General features: G+C 43.0%; 1 protein-coding gene across 15 annotated transcripts in view; it reads right to left on the bottom strand.

Annotated features, from left to right (window-relative positions):
- LOC125460699 (voltage-dependent L-type calcium channel subunit alpha-1C-like) overlaps positions 1-17,232 on the bottom strand; it is an 814,036-nt gene that overhangs the window by 9,846 nt on the left and 786,958 nt on the right. For 9 of the 15 annotated variants that reach the window (XM_048548420.2, XM_048548422.2, XM_048548424.2 and 6 more), the window contains 2 exons: positions 16,939-17,066; positions 4,202-4,522 (listed from right to left, as the gene is read on the bottom strand). In XM_048548420.2, the coding sequence (XP_048404377.1) occupies positions 4,202-4,522; positions 16,939-17,066 (449 nt within the window). Of the gene's footprint in view, positions 1-4,201; positions 4,523-9,628; positions 10,791-16,938; positions 17,067-17,232 lie in introns of those variants that run through there. The other 6 variants (XM_048548421.2, XM_048548434.2, XM_059652392.1 and 3 more) reach the window with 3 other exon arrangements.

The raw sequence follows: 17,232 nt of genomic DNA, 5'->3' as shown, positions 1-17,232 counted from the left end.
AGGATTCTGAAGGAGATAGCTGAGGAGATTGTAGAGGCATTGTTGGTGATCTTTCAGGAATCACTGGAGTCAGGGAGGGCCCCAGAGGAAAATGGCTAATGTAACATTCTTTTTAAGAAGAGAGGGAGATAGAAGATGGTAAATTATTGGCCAGATACCCTGACATCCGTTTTTGGTAAGATTTTTTTAAGAGCCCAGTTAGGGACTCAATTGTGGAGTGCTTGGAAATGCATGGGAAAATAGGACTGAGTCAGCACGGCTTCATGAGGGGAGGTCATGTCTAATAAATTTGCCAGAATTTTTTTGAGGAGGTAATGAACAAGTTAGACAAAGGAAAGTCAGTGGACCCAATTTATTTGGATTTCCAGAAGCTTTTTGACAAGGTGCCACACAGGAGGCTGCTAAGTAAGATAATAGCCGTTGGTGTTAGGGGCAAGTTACTTGTTTGGATAGAGGATTGGCTGACTGGCAGAAGGCAGAATGTGAAAGTAAAGGGATCTTTTTTAGGATGTCAGCTGGTGATGAGTGGAATTTCACAGGGGTCAGTTTTGGGGCCACAATATTAAACATTAACTATCTGGACAAAGGAACTGAGGGCATTGCTGCTAAAATTTGCACGTGACACAAAGATATGAGGAGGGACAGATTATGTTGAAAAGGCAGGAAGGCTGCAGAACGACTTGGAAAGGATAGGAGTATGAGCAGATAGAATAAAATATGAGAAATTTAGGTTGTGCACTTTGTTATGAAAAAATAGAAGTAAGGACTATTTTCTAAATGGGGAAAGGCTCCAGAAATTTGAAGCACAAAGGAAGAGTAGGACTCCAAGTTCATGATTTTTTTTTAGAGTTAACATACAGATTCAGTTAGCAGTTAGGAAGGCACATACAATGCTAGCATTCACTTTAGGTAGCTAGAATACAACTGCAAGAACATGCTGCTGAGGCTGTAAAAAGCTCTGGTCAGACCACATTTGGAATATTATGAGCAGTTTTGGGCTTCATATCTAAATAAGGATGCGCTGGCCTCGGAGGGACACCCAGAGGAGGTTTACAAGGAAAATCCTGGGAATTAAGAGCTTATCAAATGAGAAGAGGTTGGGCTTCTGGTCTATACTGCAAGTTTGGAAGAATGAAGGGGACCTCATTAAAACCTACAAAATATTGACAGGCCTAGATTGAATGGACGTGGAGAAGAATATATTGATGAGTAGGAGATACTAGGACCTGAGGGCACAGCCTCCAAGTGAAGGGATGACTCTTTATAACTGAAATGACAAGGAATTCCTTCAGCCGAAGGTGATGAATCTGTGCAGGGGACTGTGGAGGCCAAGTCCCTGAGTATTTTTAAGACAGATATACATAGATTCTTGATTAGTAAGGAGATCAGAGGTTACAAGGAGAAGCAAGAGAATGAGGTTGAGAAACTTATCACCCCTGATTGAATGACACAGCAGATTTGAAAGGCTTAATGGCCTATTTCTGGTCCTTTATCTTATGGTCTTAGGATGCAACCCATCAACTGTCTGATTTTGTGTTACCAAAATGAAAACTTCCAGTGAGGTGGGGGTCCTAGGAGCTGCATGATTTCTCTCTCTTCAATAATTTCTTTTTGTCTTGTCTGAAAGTATTTACTTGTCAATTTTATGTTTTTTAATGAAGAATAAGATAAGGTACTGTTGACAGTAATATTCATTGAGTATATGTTATTTGCTCTATAGTCCATTTGTGAGGGCAGCTGACACTAACCCGGCATAGATTAGGACATTGTGGTGCAGCAGTAGTGTCCCCACCTCTAAGCTAGAAGGTCCATGTTCAAGTCCTGCCTGCCCTGGAGGTGCAAGTAACATACCTAAGCAGGTTAATCTTAAAGAATAAGGACTAGTTTCCAGCTGGGAGAGGCTGTTCAGTGCAAGAGAAAGGTAGTTTGTACTTAGCTCTACGGAGTACAATGAACCTATGCGGAAGTCAGAGATGTTCCCACTTACTCTGTGGCCAGATGCATATTTACCAGAATAATACCTTGCACACCACCTCTCTAAGGAACTGCATTTTCTCTTTCCCACCTCCATCATTAATTCCCCTACTGGTGTAACCATCACCCTAGAATTATATCTCTACCCCAGTGTTCCATTATGAATCACTTTGATATTATTCGCTGCTTCTTCCTATTTTAAGAGGTACATCCTACTTTGAAGAGCAAAGTTTGGCTGCATCCATTACCAAAATACTTTTCAATTCCCTGATGAGTGTAGAGGTACTTGGCAGCATAAAGAGGTGTAAAGAGGAGTGAGGTATATGTTCAGCCTTGCACTATTATCATGTAAACAGCTGGGTACAACAAATCTACATGTTCATCTCCAATGGAACCATCATGATCTGACTAAATCCCAAATCCCCCAGACCCAAAAACTAGGCTAAGACAATTCTTAGCATGGCACCTTTGCAAATTAGAGTCATAACAGCATGGAAATGGGCCCTTGAGCCCAACTCATCTGTGCCAACCATCTTTCCTAAATTGAACGAGTCCCATTTGCTTGTGTTTGGTCTGTATCCCTGAAGTTTTCATATCCATGTACCTGTCCAAATGTCTTTTAAATGCTGTAACTTTTCCCACCTCTATCTTTTGTTTGGCTTTTTGTTCCAATACGCACTCCCTCTGTGTAAAAGTTGCCCTTTAAGTCCCTTTTAAAATCCTTCTCCTCTCATATTAACCTGTGCCCTCCAGGTTTAAATTCTCCTACATGGGAATAAGACCTTGGCCACTGACCTTATCGATGCCCCTCATGGTTTTATAAAACTCTAAGGCCCTCATCAGCCTCCTGTGTTCTGGGGAAAAATGTCCCTGTCTATCTAGCCTTTCTTTATAACTCAAACCTTCCAATCTTGGTGGCATCTTTGTAAATCCTTTTTCCACACTTTTCATTTTAATAATGTCATTGTCATAGCAGGGCAACCAGAATTTTACAGAGTACTCCATATGTGGCCTTACCAATGTCTTGCACAGCTGTAACATGATGTCCCAACTCCTGTCCTCTGAAAGCAAGTGTGTCAAATCCCTTTTTTCATCACCCTACCTATCTGCCATGCCACTGTCCAGGAACTATGTACCTGCACCCCTAGGTCCCTCAGTTTGACAACACTTTCTAGCGCCCTACCTTTAATTATGTAAATCCTGCCCTCATTTGTCTTATCAAAATGCATGTATCTGCATTAAACTCCATCTGCCATTTCTCGGCCAGGTAGCTCAGTTGATCAAAAATCCCATTGTACTTTTAGCCTGCTTTGCTGTCCACTGTAACCACAATTTTGGTGTCACCTGCAAACTTACTAACCATGCCTCATCAACCATATTCTCATTCAAATTGTATATACAAATGATGAACAACAGTGGACCCAATACTGATCCTCGTGACACACTACTGGTCACAGGCCTCCAGTCTGAAAAACTACCCTGTACCACCACCGTCTATCTTCTACTATCATGTAATTTTGTAACCAATTGATTGGCTATCCTGCATCTCATATGATCTAGCCCTACTAACCAGTCTACCATGCGGTACGTTGTTGAAGGTCTTGCTAAAGTCCATGTAGACAATGTTTACTGCACAGCCTTCATCTGTCTTCATGGTGACCGCTTAAAAAAAACTCAATCAAATTTGTGAGACATGATTTCCAATGTACAAAGCCATGCTGATTATTCCTTATTGGCCCATGACTTTCGAAATGCATGTAGATCCTATCTCTCAGAATCCCCTCCAATAACCTACTCACCACTGACATTAGGCTTTCTGGTCTGTAGTTCCCTGGCTTTTCCTTGCAGCATCTCTTCAACAATTGCACAACATTAGCCATCCTTTGTTCTTCTGGCATCTCACTTGTGGCTATCAATGATATCTCTACTACGGATTCCACAATTTGTTCCCTAGCTTCTCAATATCCTGGGGATTTGTGTACTTTTGGTTTAAGGTGACTATGCCTTATGAAAGGCTTAGTATTGTCCTGCATGACAATATTAAGCAAGTTTTAGCATGTATTTAACTCCTGCTACAAACAGACTCATTCCCATCAGGCATCAAGTGTGAACTTAAGTCACCAATGTACACAAGAAAAATAATGAATGCAAAGATGAATGTTAGCCTGTATAACAGCTTTGTAACATGATAACAAACAGAAATAGTCAACAGTAATAGTAAACTTACCGCCCCTACTAAACTACTAGCACTGCCATGAATCTCTGTTCCTGCTTCCCTGAAAGGATAGGGTACATTCAGAGAGACTGGCCTGGCTTTTTTGTTGTTTCCACTTGAGTTGTCAGAGTTCCAGGAGCCACAGGTTACTGATGGAAGGCTGCTGTTTAGTTTCTCATAGGATTCAATGCCATCAAGAAATAATGTTGGAATGCGATGTTGTAACCTCCTTCTACTACATGGAGTTGTTGGAGGTGTGTCGCACACTCTGGAAAATTGTGTTGGAGAATGGCTTCTCCTCAGCAGTGGATTTAGTCCTGCAACAGCCAATGCCTGTATGATGAAAATAAATACTGAGACACATACAGATACAACAGGACTTTTTTTTCTTTGGAAAAGCATCTTCACCACAATGTGAACCAATTAGCTTTCCAAAGTGCTATTCACATCAAATATCCTTAACTTTTACAACAATAAAATTTTATATCGGACAAATGTCACCGCGTCGTTCTTTGTTGTGCAGATTTGAAATGGGGTATGGATCAGAGCTCAGACCAATATGATGAAAATTTTTCTTTAAATGGGAAGGAATATATATATATTATTAGGAAGCTAATTTTGTTCAGAAAGCCTCCTGGCTTTCATTAGTGCTGGATGAGTTTTATCAAGTATACTGGAAGAACCATATTTCCTTTCCTCTCTTCCCTGTATCATCCTGCCTTAGTGAATCATAGGTTGAATTTTTGCTGAACTGGACGGCTTGGACCTTTGGGCAAATGCTGCCAGGATCCTGATTCTGGAAGTCTCACCTCACCACTCTCACAAGGGGTGTGGTGAAATTGGAGAGGAACTAATTCAAACAACTACAGCTCATTGAGGCAATAGCACATTTTAAATGTGTGACTGCATTGACCCAGTAGCAATGTTCATCACTGAGGTTTCTAAAACTGAGACTTGTGGGCTTTAGACAGTTGAGGAGAATTCCAGATACATAACTTGGCAGCTTCAAAAGATTGTAAAAGGACAACCTGTCTTTGTGGGGCTATGACAATTTAGTGCATACAAATATATGAAGAAGCAACAAGAGTAGGCTACTTGGCCCTTCAAGCTTCTTCCGTCCTTCAATAAGATCATGATTCATCTGATTTTAACCTAACTCTATATTTCTGAATACCGTAGAATTTTTGATCCCATCTAATAATCAAGAATCTATGTGCCTCTGCTGTAAAGTATTAAAAGATTCTGAGTCCATTGCCAGTTGATAAAGGGAATTTCAAAGACACTCAGCCCTTCTGGATAATTTTATTTTTCTCATCTCTGCCTTAAATGAGTGACCCCTTATTTTTAAACTATAATTTCCAGTTCTAGATTCTCCCATAAGAGGAAACACTTTTTCCATATCTACCCAGTCAAGTCTTCTCAGGATCTATGTGTTTCAATTAAGTTATTTCCATTCTTCTAAACTTCAGAGGATACAGGACTGGCCTCTCTAGCATCTCCTCACAAACTAATCCACTCATTCCAGGTATTAGTCTAGTAAACCATCTCTGAACTGCTTCCAATGCATTAATATACTTCTGTAAGTAATATTGTATACAGTAACCAATATTGTATACAGTATTCCAAATGTGCTCTAACTCATGCACTATATAACTGAAACATAACCTCCCTACTCTTGCATTCAATTCCCCTCACAATAAAACATAACATTCTATTAACTTTCCTGATTGCGCATTGAACTTGTATACAAACTTTCCATAATTCATATTCTAGGACACCCAGATCTCTCTACCTGAGACTTGCAGATTTTCACAATTTAGAATAATATGCACGCTTGTTCTTTCTGCCAAAATTAATGATTTCATGTTTTCCCACATATTACTCCATTTGTCAGATCTTTGCCCAATCTTTGGCAGAGTAAAGACTATAAACAGATGGGACTTTATTTCATTTCAGCAAGGCTCCTAATAACCCATGGTGGATACTGGGTCAGTTAGTGTGGTGGATGTACACTCTAGGAACATAGATTGGTATGTATTGGCACCAAGTTAGCATGGGGTTTATTTCAAACAAAAAGGTTATCGGACTGATTGAGGTGGAGGGGGGGTGGTTTGGGGGGTGCTCAAGCATGCTGATGAGTTGATTCTAAGTTGGCCTAGAGGAAATTAGGGTCATGGCAGATGGAAAGGGAGGCTTAAGTTGGCATGGTAGAGGGGTGAAGAAGGTGGCATTGTTAGGGTATGGCATTACGGTACGAACAGGGGCTTTTTGTTTTATTATTATTACAATGCAGCATGTTTAAACAGTTGGCCTCAGCACCTGGCATTTGTTGTGGTTGCCTCCACATTGTCACTGAAGTTGCACACATGCATGTCCACCCACCCACTCTGATTATTCAGGAATTCCATCCCAGGTTCGAAATTTCCTGATTCTGTACAGCTGATTTTGGGAGCAAGCATTTGGCTTTTAAGCATTATTATATTTTAAGTCAAATTTCTGAATTGAGGCTTTTTATCCCTTTCGTTTTTTCCAAATTCTTCCTGTAAATATAGTTGATGGCATCATATAGAAAGGAGGGGTTTTGATTCATATGGCACTGGCATTTTCCTGGGGAAAAGTGAAAGTTGCAGTTTTGGAAAGGGCTCCAGTCAAACAGTATTTGCATCAGTGTGTCAGTAAACTATGGATAGGGCTTTAAACTAAAAGGTACGGTTTGGAGCAAACAGGTTAGGTGAAGGGAGGTTTTGAAATGCTAAAACAAAAGTGAAGGCAATAAAGAAGTGTGGTGGTTTGAATAAAGACTAGCAGAGGTTCAGGAAAGTACAGGTTTATTCAGTGAGACTGAATCAGCAAATAGGTTCATTGCAAGACAAGTTAACTTTGATATTCTTTAATTGAAAGGTGAAATGTACAAAACATTTGTGATAATATAGACAAATTTGTGGTACAAATAAAGGTAAACGTAAAGATGATGAGAAATCAAACAAAGACATGGGATCTATTTTACTTCTAGAGTCAGGAAATGGATTTTTTTAAATTCACTTGTCGGATATTGATGTCATTGGCTAGCCAGCATTTATTGCCTGTATCTAATTGCCCTTGAGAAGGTGGTGGTGAGTTGCCTTCTTGAACTGCTACAGCCCATCTACTGCAGGTAGACCCACAATCCTTTAGGGAGGGAATTCCAGGATTTTGACCCAGTGACAGAGAATGAATGTTGATTACATTTACAAATCAGGATGGCAAGTGGCTTGGAAGGGAACCTGTAGGCAGTGGTGTTCCTATGAATTTACTGCCTTTGTCCTTCTAGATGGAAGTGATTATGAGGTTGGAAGGTGCTGTCTAAGGATCAGAATTTCTGCAGTGCCTCTTGTAAATAGGATACACTGCTGCTACTGAGTATTGGTCATGAAGGGAGTGGGTACTTGTGGGTGTGGTACCAGTTAAGTGGACTGCTTTGTCCTGGATGGTGTCAAACTTCTTCAGTGTTACTGCTGCTGCACTTATCAAGACAACTGGGCAGCATTCCATCACACTCCTAACTTGTGCCTTGTACATGGTGGACAGCTTTGGGAGTCAGGAAGTGAGTTACTTGCTGCAGTATTCCTAGCCTGTAGCCAATGTACTTGTATGATGAGTCCAGCTAAGTTTCAAGTTAACGGTTGTTGATAGTGGAGGATTCCGTAATGGTAACACCACTGAATGTCATGGGTGGTAGTTATTGGAAATGGTCATTGCCTGGCATTTAAGTGGTGCAAATGCTACTTGCTACTTATGAGCCCAAGCTTGGATATTGTCCAGATCTAGCTGTATTTGATAATGGACTGCCTCAGCATCTGAGGAGTTGCAAATGATGTTGAGCATTATGCAGTCATCAATGAATTTCCCCATTTCTTGCTTTATAATGGAGGGAGGATCATTGATGATGAGGCTGAAGATGGTTCGGCCTTGGACGCTATTCTGAGGAACTCCTGCTGCCATGTCCTGGAGCTGAGATGATTGACCTCCAACAACTATAGCCACCTGTTTATGTGCCAGGTATGATTCCAGCTAGTGGAGAATTTGCCCCCTGATTTGCAGTGCCACACTTGGTTGAATGTGGGCTTGATGTTAAAGGCTGTCACTCTCACCTCACCTCTGGAATTCAGGTATTTTGTCTATGTTTGAATCAGGACTGTAATGAGGTCAGGAGCTGAGTGGCCCTGGTGGAACCCAAACAGGACATCACTGAGCAGGTTATTGCTGAGCAGATGCTGCTTGATAGCACTGTTGATGACACCTTGCTCACTTTACCGGTGATCAAGAGTACACTGCTGGGGCAGTAAATGGCCAGGTTGGATTTGTCCTGCTTTTTGTGTACATGGCATTTCTGGGCAATTTTCCACATTGTCACCTCCACAGAGTAGCTGTACTAGACCAGTTGGGCTAGGGAAGCAGCAAGTTATGGAGCATAAGTCATCAATACTATTTCTGGAGTGTTGTCAGGGCCAATATCCCTTTCAGTATCCAGTGCCTCCAGCCATTTCTTGACATCATGTGCAGTGAACTGAATTGGTTGAGGACTGGTACCTGTGATGCTGGGTACCACCAGAGGAGGTTGAGATGGATCATCCATTCAGCGCTTCTGGCCGCAAATGCTTTAGCCCTACCTTTTGCATTGTTGTGCTGGGCTCCTCCATCATTGGGAATATTTTTGGAGCCACCTCCTTCACTGAGTTGTCTACCACCATTCATAACTCGATCTGATCTGTTAGTTGTGGAATTGCTTAGTTCTGTATATCACCAGCTGCTTATGATGTTTAGCATAACTTCAGACCAAGCTGACACCTCATTTTTTGATATGCCTGCTGCTACTTCTGGCATACCTTCTTGTACTCTCCATTAAAATCCCTGGCGCAGTTGGAGTATAGTACTGCTGCTGTTGATGGCCCACAGCACCTAATGGATGCCTAGTCTTAAGTTGCTAGATCTGCTCAATGTCTGTCCCGTTTAGCACAATGTTAATGCCACACAATGTTAATGCCACACAACATGATGGAGGGTATTCTCATTATGAAGGTGGGATTTCATCTCCACAAGGACTGCACAGTGGTCACTCTTACTGATTGTGACTGAACTGATGCATCTGCAGCAGGCAATTTGGTGAGGGTGAGGTCAAGTATGTTTTTCTCTCTTGTTGGTTCCATCACCACCTACTGCAGATCCAGTCTAGCAGTTATGTTTTTTAGAACCTGACCAGCTCAATCAGCAGTGCTGTTACCAAGCCAATCTTGGTGGTGGACACTGAAATCCCAAATCCCCCATCCTTGCCACAATCAGTATTTCTTCCAAGTGATGTTCAATATGGAGAAGTACCGATTCATCAAGAGGGAGGACAGTACGTGATAATCAGCAGGAGGTTTCCTTGGTCTATGCTTAACCTGATGCCATGAGACTTTGCGGTCTGGAGTCAATGCTGAGGACTGCCAAACCAGTTTCCTCTTAACCGTATACTACAGTGCCCTCACCTCTGCTGGGCCTGTCCTGCTGGTGGGATAGGATATATCCAGGGATGCTGGTGGTGGTGTATGGGACACTGTCTGTGAGGTATGATTCCATGAGCATGACTATGTCAGACTGTTGCTTGACTAGACTATGAAATAGCTGTTAGCAGGGAGGGCTTTGCAGGGTTGACAGGCTGTTTTCAATCGTTGTCATTTCCGATGCTTAGGCCAATGCCAGGTGGTCTGTGTTGTTTAATTTCTTTGTTGACATTTCATAGAAATTGTTACAACTGAGTGGCTGAGGGTCACATGTGGCCAGACCACATGAAGATAGCACTTTTTCTTCCCTGTTGGATATTAGTGAACTCGATGGGTTTTCCCAATAATCAACGACAGTTAATTGTCAAAGTAGATACTTAATTCCATATATTTTTATTGAATCCAAATTACATGATTTGCCGTGGTGGTATTTGAACATGGTTGCCCATAATATTAGCTGAGTTTCTGGGTTAATAGTCTTGTACTAAGTCATGGCCTCCCTAGTTGGGACTGTTTCCAGGTCCCTGTCTCACCATTGCAGAAGAAGTAATTACAGGCCATGAAGGGACTAATAAGTGGCTGACAGCATACTGGGTTGTTAGTTAGTGGGGGTGAAGGAGTAAAGGAGATGGGACAAAAAAAAATCCATTTAAACTGATTATGGAAACCACCATTGTTGGTGTTACATGGAACCATTGCAACATTATGGCAGACATGGGAGTGTAGAATTGCTGGAAGCCGGGTAGGAGTGCCACTAATTTTGCTAATGCCAACTTGAAGGCTTTCTTAGAGGTATTAATGAAGATGAGGGAGGTGCACTTTTGGTGGCAGGAAGAGGCTACATTCTCAGATCAAGAAATTCTATGTTGAGGTGTTGGAAGCCACAGTAAGTAAATTTGGAGCACTACAAAAAAAGGTTCAATAACCTTCACTCTGGTGAAGAGAGTGCCTGACAGGCCTGTGGATTTTTAATCTCCAGTACACAGACCAAATTTTGAGCCTTGCATATTGGTTTGGAACATTGTTTTTGCATACATGTATCCTGAGTTGTTGGAAAAGTTCAGCAGATCTGGCAGCGTCTGTGAAGAAGAAAACAGAGTTAACAGTGACCCTTCCTGAGAACTGATGGCGGCTGGGAAAATGTCAGTTTATATGTAGAAAATAGGGAGGTGCGTGGGGTAGGGAGTAATGACAGGATAGAGCCCAAACAGAGAGAAAGACAGACAAAGGAGTTGCTAATGATCAGGCTAGGAGGGTGAATTGTTGTTAATGGGGACTAGTGGTGACTAACAACAGGAAGGTGTGTAGTGGCAGGCTATGTGGTAACAAGGCCTGGTGTGTGGAATGGGGGGCTGGGACGTGAGAGAGCTTAGGCCCTAAAATTACTGAACTCGATATTGAGTCCGGAGGGCTGTAGGGTCCCCAAGCGGAAAATGAGGTGTTGTTCCTCCAGCTTGACTTGGGCTTCACTGGAACACTGTAGCAAGCCAGAGACAGAGATGTTGGCCAGGGAGCAAGGCGGTGCTTTGAAGTGGCAGGAAACAAGTAGTTCAAGGTCTTTTTTGCAAGCAGAACGTAGATGTTCTGCGAAGCTGTCGCCAAGTCTACGCTTCGTTTCCCCAATGTAGAGGAGACCACATTGTGAGCAGCGAATGCAGTAAAATAGATTCTTGGAAGTGCAGGGAAAGGTATGTTTGGGCCCTTGGATTCTGGGTAGAGAGGAGGTAAATGGGCAGGTGTTGCACCTTCACTGGTTACAGGGGAAGGTGCAGTAGGGCTGTGAGGAGGTGTTGGTAGTGATGGAAGTGTTGACCAGGGTGTCCCAGAGGGAACAGCCCCTGCGGAAGGTGGACAAGGGAAGGGAGGGGAAGATGTGTCTGGTGGTGGCATCTTGCTGGAGGTGGCGGAAATGGCATCTAATGATCTTCTGGATGTGGATGCTGGTGGGATGGTAAGTGAGGATAAGGGGAATCCTATTGCTGTTGCAGGATGGAAGAAAAGGGTTGAGGGCGGAAGTGTGGGAGATGGGCCGGACGTGCTGAGGGCCCTGTTGACAACGGAGCTGGGAAATCCTTGGTTGAGGAAGAAGGTGGACATTTTGGAGGCTCTCTCATCAAAGTTGGCCTCAACTGAACATATGTGACGGAAATGGAGGAACTGAGAGAATGGGATGGAGTCTTTACAGGAAGTGGGGTGTGAGGATGTCTAGTCCAGGTAGCTGTGGGAGTCAGTGAGTTTGTAATGGATATTTTGTGGCCAGTCTATCCCCAGAAATGGAAACACAAATGTCGAGGAAGGGAAGGGAATGGAGGAGTCAGAGATAGACCAGGTGGAAGTGAGGGCAGGGTGGAAATTGGAGGCGAAATTGATGAAGTTTTCCATTCCAGACGAGAGAGGGAAGCAGCACTGATGATATCATTGACGTATTGGAGAAAGAATTGTGGGACGGTCAGAATAGGACTTGAACAAAGAATGTTCCATGTACCCCACGAAGAGGCAGGCATAACTAGGGCGTATGCGGGTACCCACATCAACCCCTCTTACCTGAAGAAAACGAGAGGAGTTGAAAGAGAAGTTGTTGAGGGTGAGGAAGCTCAGCCAAGCGCAGGAGAGTGGTGGTGGGTGGGGATGGTTCAGGTTTTTGCTCCAGGAAGAAGCAGAGAGCCCTAGGACCTCCTGGTGGGGAATGGATGTGTAAAGGAATTGCATATCCATGGTAAAGAAGAGGTGGCTGGAACTGGTAAACTGGAAGTTTTTAAACTGGCGTAAGGTGTCAGATGAATCATGGATATATGTGGGTAGGGATTGGACCGAGGGGAGAAGACTGAGTCAAGGTAGGAAGAGCTGAGTTCTGTGGGGCATGAGCAGGCTGTAACAATGGGTCTACCTGGACAGTCCAGTTTGTGGATTTTTGGCAGGAGGTGGAAACGAGCTGTGCGTGTTTGGGAGACTATTAGCTTGGAAGCGGATTGGGGGAGATCACCGGCTGAAATCAGATCCGTAACTGTAGTGGATACAAAGGCCTGATGTGCCACGGTGGGGTCATGGTCCAGTGGATGGTAGGAGGAGGCATGTGAGAGCTGGCGCTCAGTCTCTGCAAGGTAGAAGTCAGTATGCCAGACAACAACAGCACCACCCTTAACGGCAGGCTTGATGACAAAGTCAGGGTTAGATCTGAGTGCATGGAGTGCAGTCAGTTCGGAGGGAGATGGGTTGGATTTGTCAAGAGGGGCAGTGAAATTGAGGCGACTAATGTCATATTGACAGTTCTCAATTAAAAGATCGAGTGCAGGTAAAAGGCTGAAGGGAGGGGTCCAGGTGGAGGGAGAATGTTGGAGTTGGGCAAAGGGGTCTGTGGGAAGGGGAGTGGACTTTTGTCCAAAGAAATGGGCATGGAAGCGAAGATGGCGGAAGAACAGTTCAGAGTCACGTCGTGCCCGAAATTTGTTAAGGTTGGGAAGCAGAGCAATAAAGCTGAAGCCTTTGCTGAGTACAGAGCGTTCAGCATCGGAGAGTGGAAGGTTAGGAGGGATGGTGAATATCTGACAGGAGGTGGGGGAGTTGCAGGAGAGGATAGTGTCAGAAGGAAGGGGAGGAGAGGTCCATGGGTATTTTTGAATTGTTGCATCTTGTGGGCCTTGATGCCTGAAAGGAAAAGAATAAGTTTCTTGTTTGCCTGACGAATGAGCTGGAGGATGAAGTGGAACTGCGGAGTGGTGCAACCCTGAGCCAGTGTGTTACGATGCTGTTGGAGAGAGAGGGCGAGAGTGCACATGTGGCGCCACATGGCACTGAGTGTGGATCTCAGGATGCTGCGAGAGCAGCTGTCTGTAGAACATTGAACATCACGGAGATATTTGTGATCCTGGGAGAATTCAAAACATGAGGGTTGAAACTTCAGTTGGGATCCATGTGGGATGAGTCTGAACCGGAGGCAGTCACTGAGGAATGTGATGTGGCTGTGGAAACGAGTTTTAGCAAATACCGGTCAAACACCAGGAGTGACAGTGAAATTAATGTTGGTGGGCAAGAAGAGAGATTTGAACGGAAATTCCGTTGGATCCCTCTCCTTCTGACCCAACCTCTCATAGGCATCAAGATTAGTCCAGTGGAACCAATGAGGTATCCAAAACCTACTGGAGGAGACACACTGACTTCTTTTTTTCCATTATATGGAGGCAATGCTTTGGGTTTACCCTTCTTCAGGTGAGCAGTAACACCCGGAACATTAACTGGTCTTTTCTTTTTGATGCTGCCTGCTGTTTTCTTTCAGCTTCCTGTTTGTCTACCTTAGATTATAGCATCTGCAATTTTAAAAAAAATCTCTATAATGGTTTACCTCGTTGGCTTGAATTTTCCAATTTGGGTCAGAATCCCTATTTCTGACTCAGATCAGACAAAAACTTGCCCACTTATCTTTCCCGGAGATTTCCAGCCAAATGTCTGGGGCAAGAACCTACATAAATGAAGTGGTCCAGACCAGCAAACCATGTAGGCAGCAGTGGAGTGGATCATCACAGAAACCATGACCTCTTTTATGACAATAGCTGCCACATATCAAGTTTAAAGGTCCCAAAGCAACTTTGCTAGCTACTGAGAGAAAACCGTAAGAACTGAAGGTGCTGTAAAATAGAAACAAAAACAAGTTGCTGGAAGCCCAGCAGGTCTGGCAGCAACTGTGTAAATAAAAAAATCAGAATTAACGTTTCAGGTCCGGTGCCTCCAGCGGTCCAAGGAAGGGTCACTGGATCTGAAATGTTAACTCTGATGTTTTTCTTCACAGATGCTGCCAGACCTGCTGAGCTTCCAGCAACTTCTGTTTTTGTTCATAGATGTACATAAGCAAGGATTAGATCAGGGAGAGAAGATTGAGTCAAAGTAAGATGAGGAATTCTGTGGGGCAGGAGCAGGCTAAAACAATAGGTCTGCCTAGACAGTCATGTTTGTGGATTTTTGGAAGGAGATAGAAGCGAGCTGAGCAGGGCTGGGGGTGCTATCAGCTTAGAAGCAATAAGAGGAGGTATCTGAGAACTGAGAAAGTACATTTGTAAGGTAAATGAAGAGTTGGCAGATGGATAGGGCAGCAGGTTACCAAGGGGTGAGGAATACATGTCCCTGGCATGTGGATGGTTACAGATGTTGAGTTGGTGAAAGGGTAATGGTGGTTGGAGTGGTGGGGTGCTGTGTGGGTGAGGGGACATGGGTTGTAGGTGAATGAGAGTGAATAGGATAGGCCAGGTTGAGATAGTACATTCAGGAATTTGGGGTTTTAGCTGGTCAGTTCTCCATGGAGGCATGGGTGGAGGGTTGTAGAATCAGCTCTTGGTGGGGAGCGAGGATTTGGGTCAGTCAGATAACTGAGGCCTGGGATAGGGTGGCCTTGGATACCAAGGTCAGTTTGAGTGATTGGTGGGGGTGAAGGGCAGGGTGGGGGAAGAATCAGTTACATTGTTGGCCAGGAGTCAGAGTAACTTTTAATCCTCTAACCTTTCCTAAGTATCTATTAAGATAAATAGAATTCTTGGAATAATGCAGTGTTGAGGTTTCTTGGAGGGTTTCAAACACTAAGTAATTACCCATTGAAAGTATAAACTTCCCAGGCAGTTCCAATGCAGTTAGTATTTTGGGTCATACAAGGGGTCCTAACATGAATTTTGCATGGTATGTGAGGTCTCATTCTCTAGAGACTTAAGGTCTGAAGCAATAACAAAGCATCACTATCCATGCAAGATGCCTGCAGGACCACCCAATGCAAGCCTGGAGGCATACAATACATTTGGGTGAACCAGAAAGCAGATGTACGTTGATCTTGTACAGATCACAGACTAGAAGCAATTTTAGGATGCTTTGAAATTTACCTATGTGCCCCATTCTAATTGTTCATCACCAATCCTCAGTACCAAAGATTAGCACTACTTACAGAAAAAGCTCATTCTTTCATAAAATATGCAGAAAAATTTTTACTCACAGCTTCAATTGGCCTTTGTCATTGATGAACACCATCAACAAGCTGGCACAGGTTGCCATCAACTGCTCTCTTCATGGCCCTATCTCATGCTGTTGAAAATAATTGATTGTAATCAAACTCTTTACTGGCAAAACTCCAAGGGTTGATGTTATCCCAGGTAGGCTCGTTAGGCTGGAGATCAATGCCAATTCAAAAAACCTCTAACTTACTGGACAACTGCAAGGACTACGGATCCATCACCTCTGCCTTCTTGATCCCCATAGTTGCTTTGGTTGCAATCATTGTAACCTGCTCCAGACTGAAGACTAAATCTGAAGAAAATGGCTCAAAGTGCAAATTGTCCAGTTAAATCACCCTCCCTGATGCCTTGCAATGTCCTAAACTCAGACTCTAGCTCACCAATTGTGAGCCCAAATTCCAAGCACTGCAAATACTTACTAAAGATGCGGTCATCATGGATCACACAGGTGTCTGCCAGTCTCTACATTGACGTAGATGTAACAGACCATTTGCCCTGCCATCTTATTGTCTTTTTCAAATAACTTAAGACTTCAAATATTTTTAATTTTCCAGCTCCTAATTTGAATAAATACATTTATTTAGAGGGGGAGAGGAAACACACACCATTTTTCCTGTTAAGTAATCGATTGGTTATGTCCTTCAGAATGCAGTCGCTGCAATTTGAATGTGCAGTCTAAACTCCCACTCTTTAAACTCACCACTGTCACGTTGCTTGCTTTCAGGCCTGTTCTTTAAACTTTCGCTGTTGTCTTCAAACCTCAGTTTTTAAATTCTAAATAATAATACTAAATAATACCTTGCTTTTTCAACTCTAATCACTTTCTCCCTGACATACCATGAATGAATAATTAAAAAAAGAACAGTTTTACCTTATAAGTGGCAATGAATAAGTCACACAAATATCTGAGAATGACCATTTCCAACAAAAAGGAATCCCTCTTGATATTTTGGTAATTTGAATGTTGCTTAATGCTCAATGGCATTACATTTTGAGGAATCATCCGCAGTCAGTAACCTGGGGAGTTGTTATTGATCAGAAATATGACCTGACTGACCCAGTCTCATTCATTTGGTGGCAATAAAAATAGCAATTTGAAACAGCAGTAATCCAAATCATGCTGTCAAATCAATTCTTTGCACATAGCATACTCAAAGACAAAACAATTGTCTTGTGAGCCATTCATAAAAGGTACAGTATAATTTTGAAACAGAAGTAGTTGTGAATATTTGTAACTTACTGTTACCTGGTGCTGTATTAAATGTAGTGGGAGTGCTGTCCTCTGAGAGAGTGGAGATGTGCAAGGAACTTCCAAGCCCTGATTTTTCTGTCTCTTTAGGCACTCCAGGTGAAATGATGATCTTCTCACTTCAAGAAGAAAGTATATTAAACAAGGGCATGTAAATAATTGTTACTGATAACTGATATGTTAATAAGGCTAACAAAGACTGAGGCTTGAATTTCATTTTTGGGTTGGGAGAACAGAGTTGAGAAAATTGTTGGCTCTGCAAGTCTGATTTAAGAAGTGGCTTGG

The sequence above is a fragment of the Stegostoma tigrinum genome, chromosome 18, assembly GCF_030684315.1.
Source record: "Stegostoma tigrinum isolate sSteTig4 chromosome 18, sSteTig4.hap1, whole genome shotgun sequence".
Lineage (NCBI taxonomy): Eukaryota > Metazoa > Chordata > Chondrichthyes > Orectolobiformes > Stegostomatidae > Stegostoma > Stegostoma tigrinum.
The sequence above is the reverse complement of the archived record's forward strand: the minus strand, read 5'-3'. Positions and strand labels throughout refer to the sequence as shown.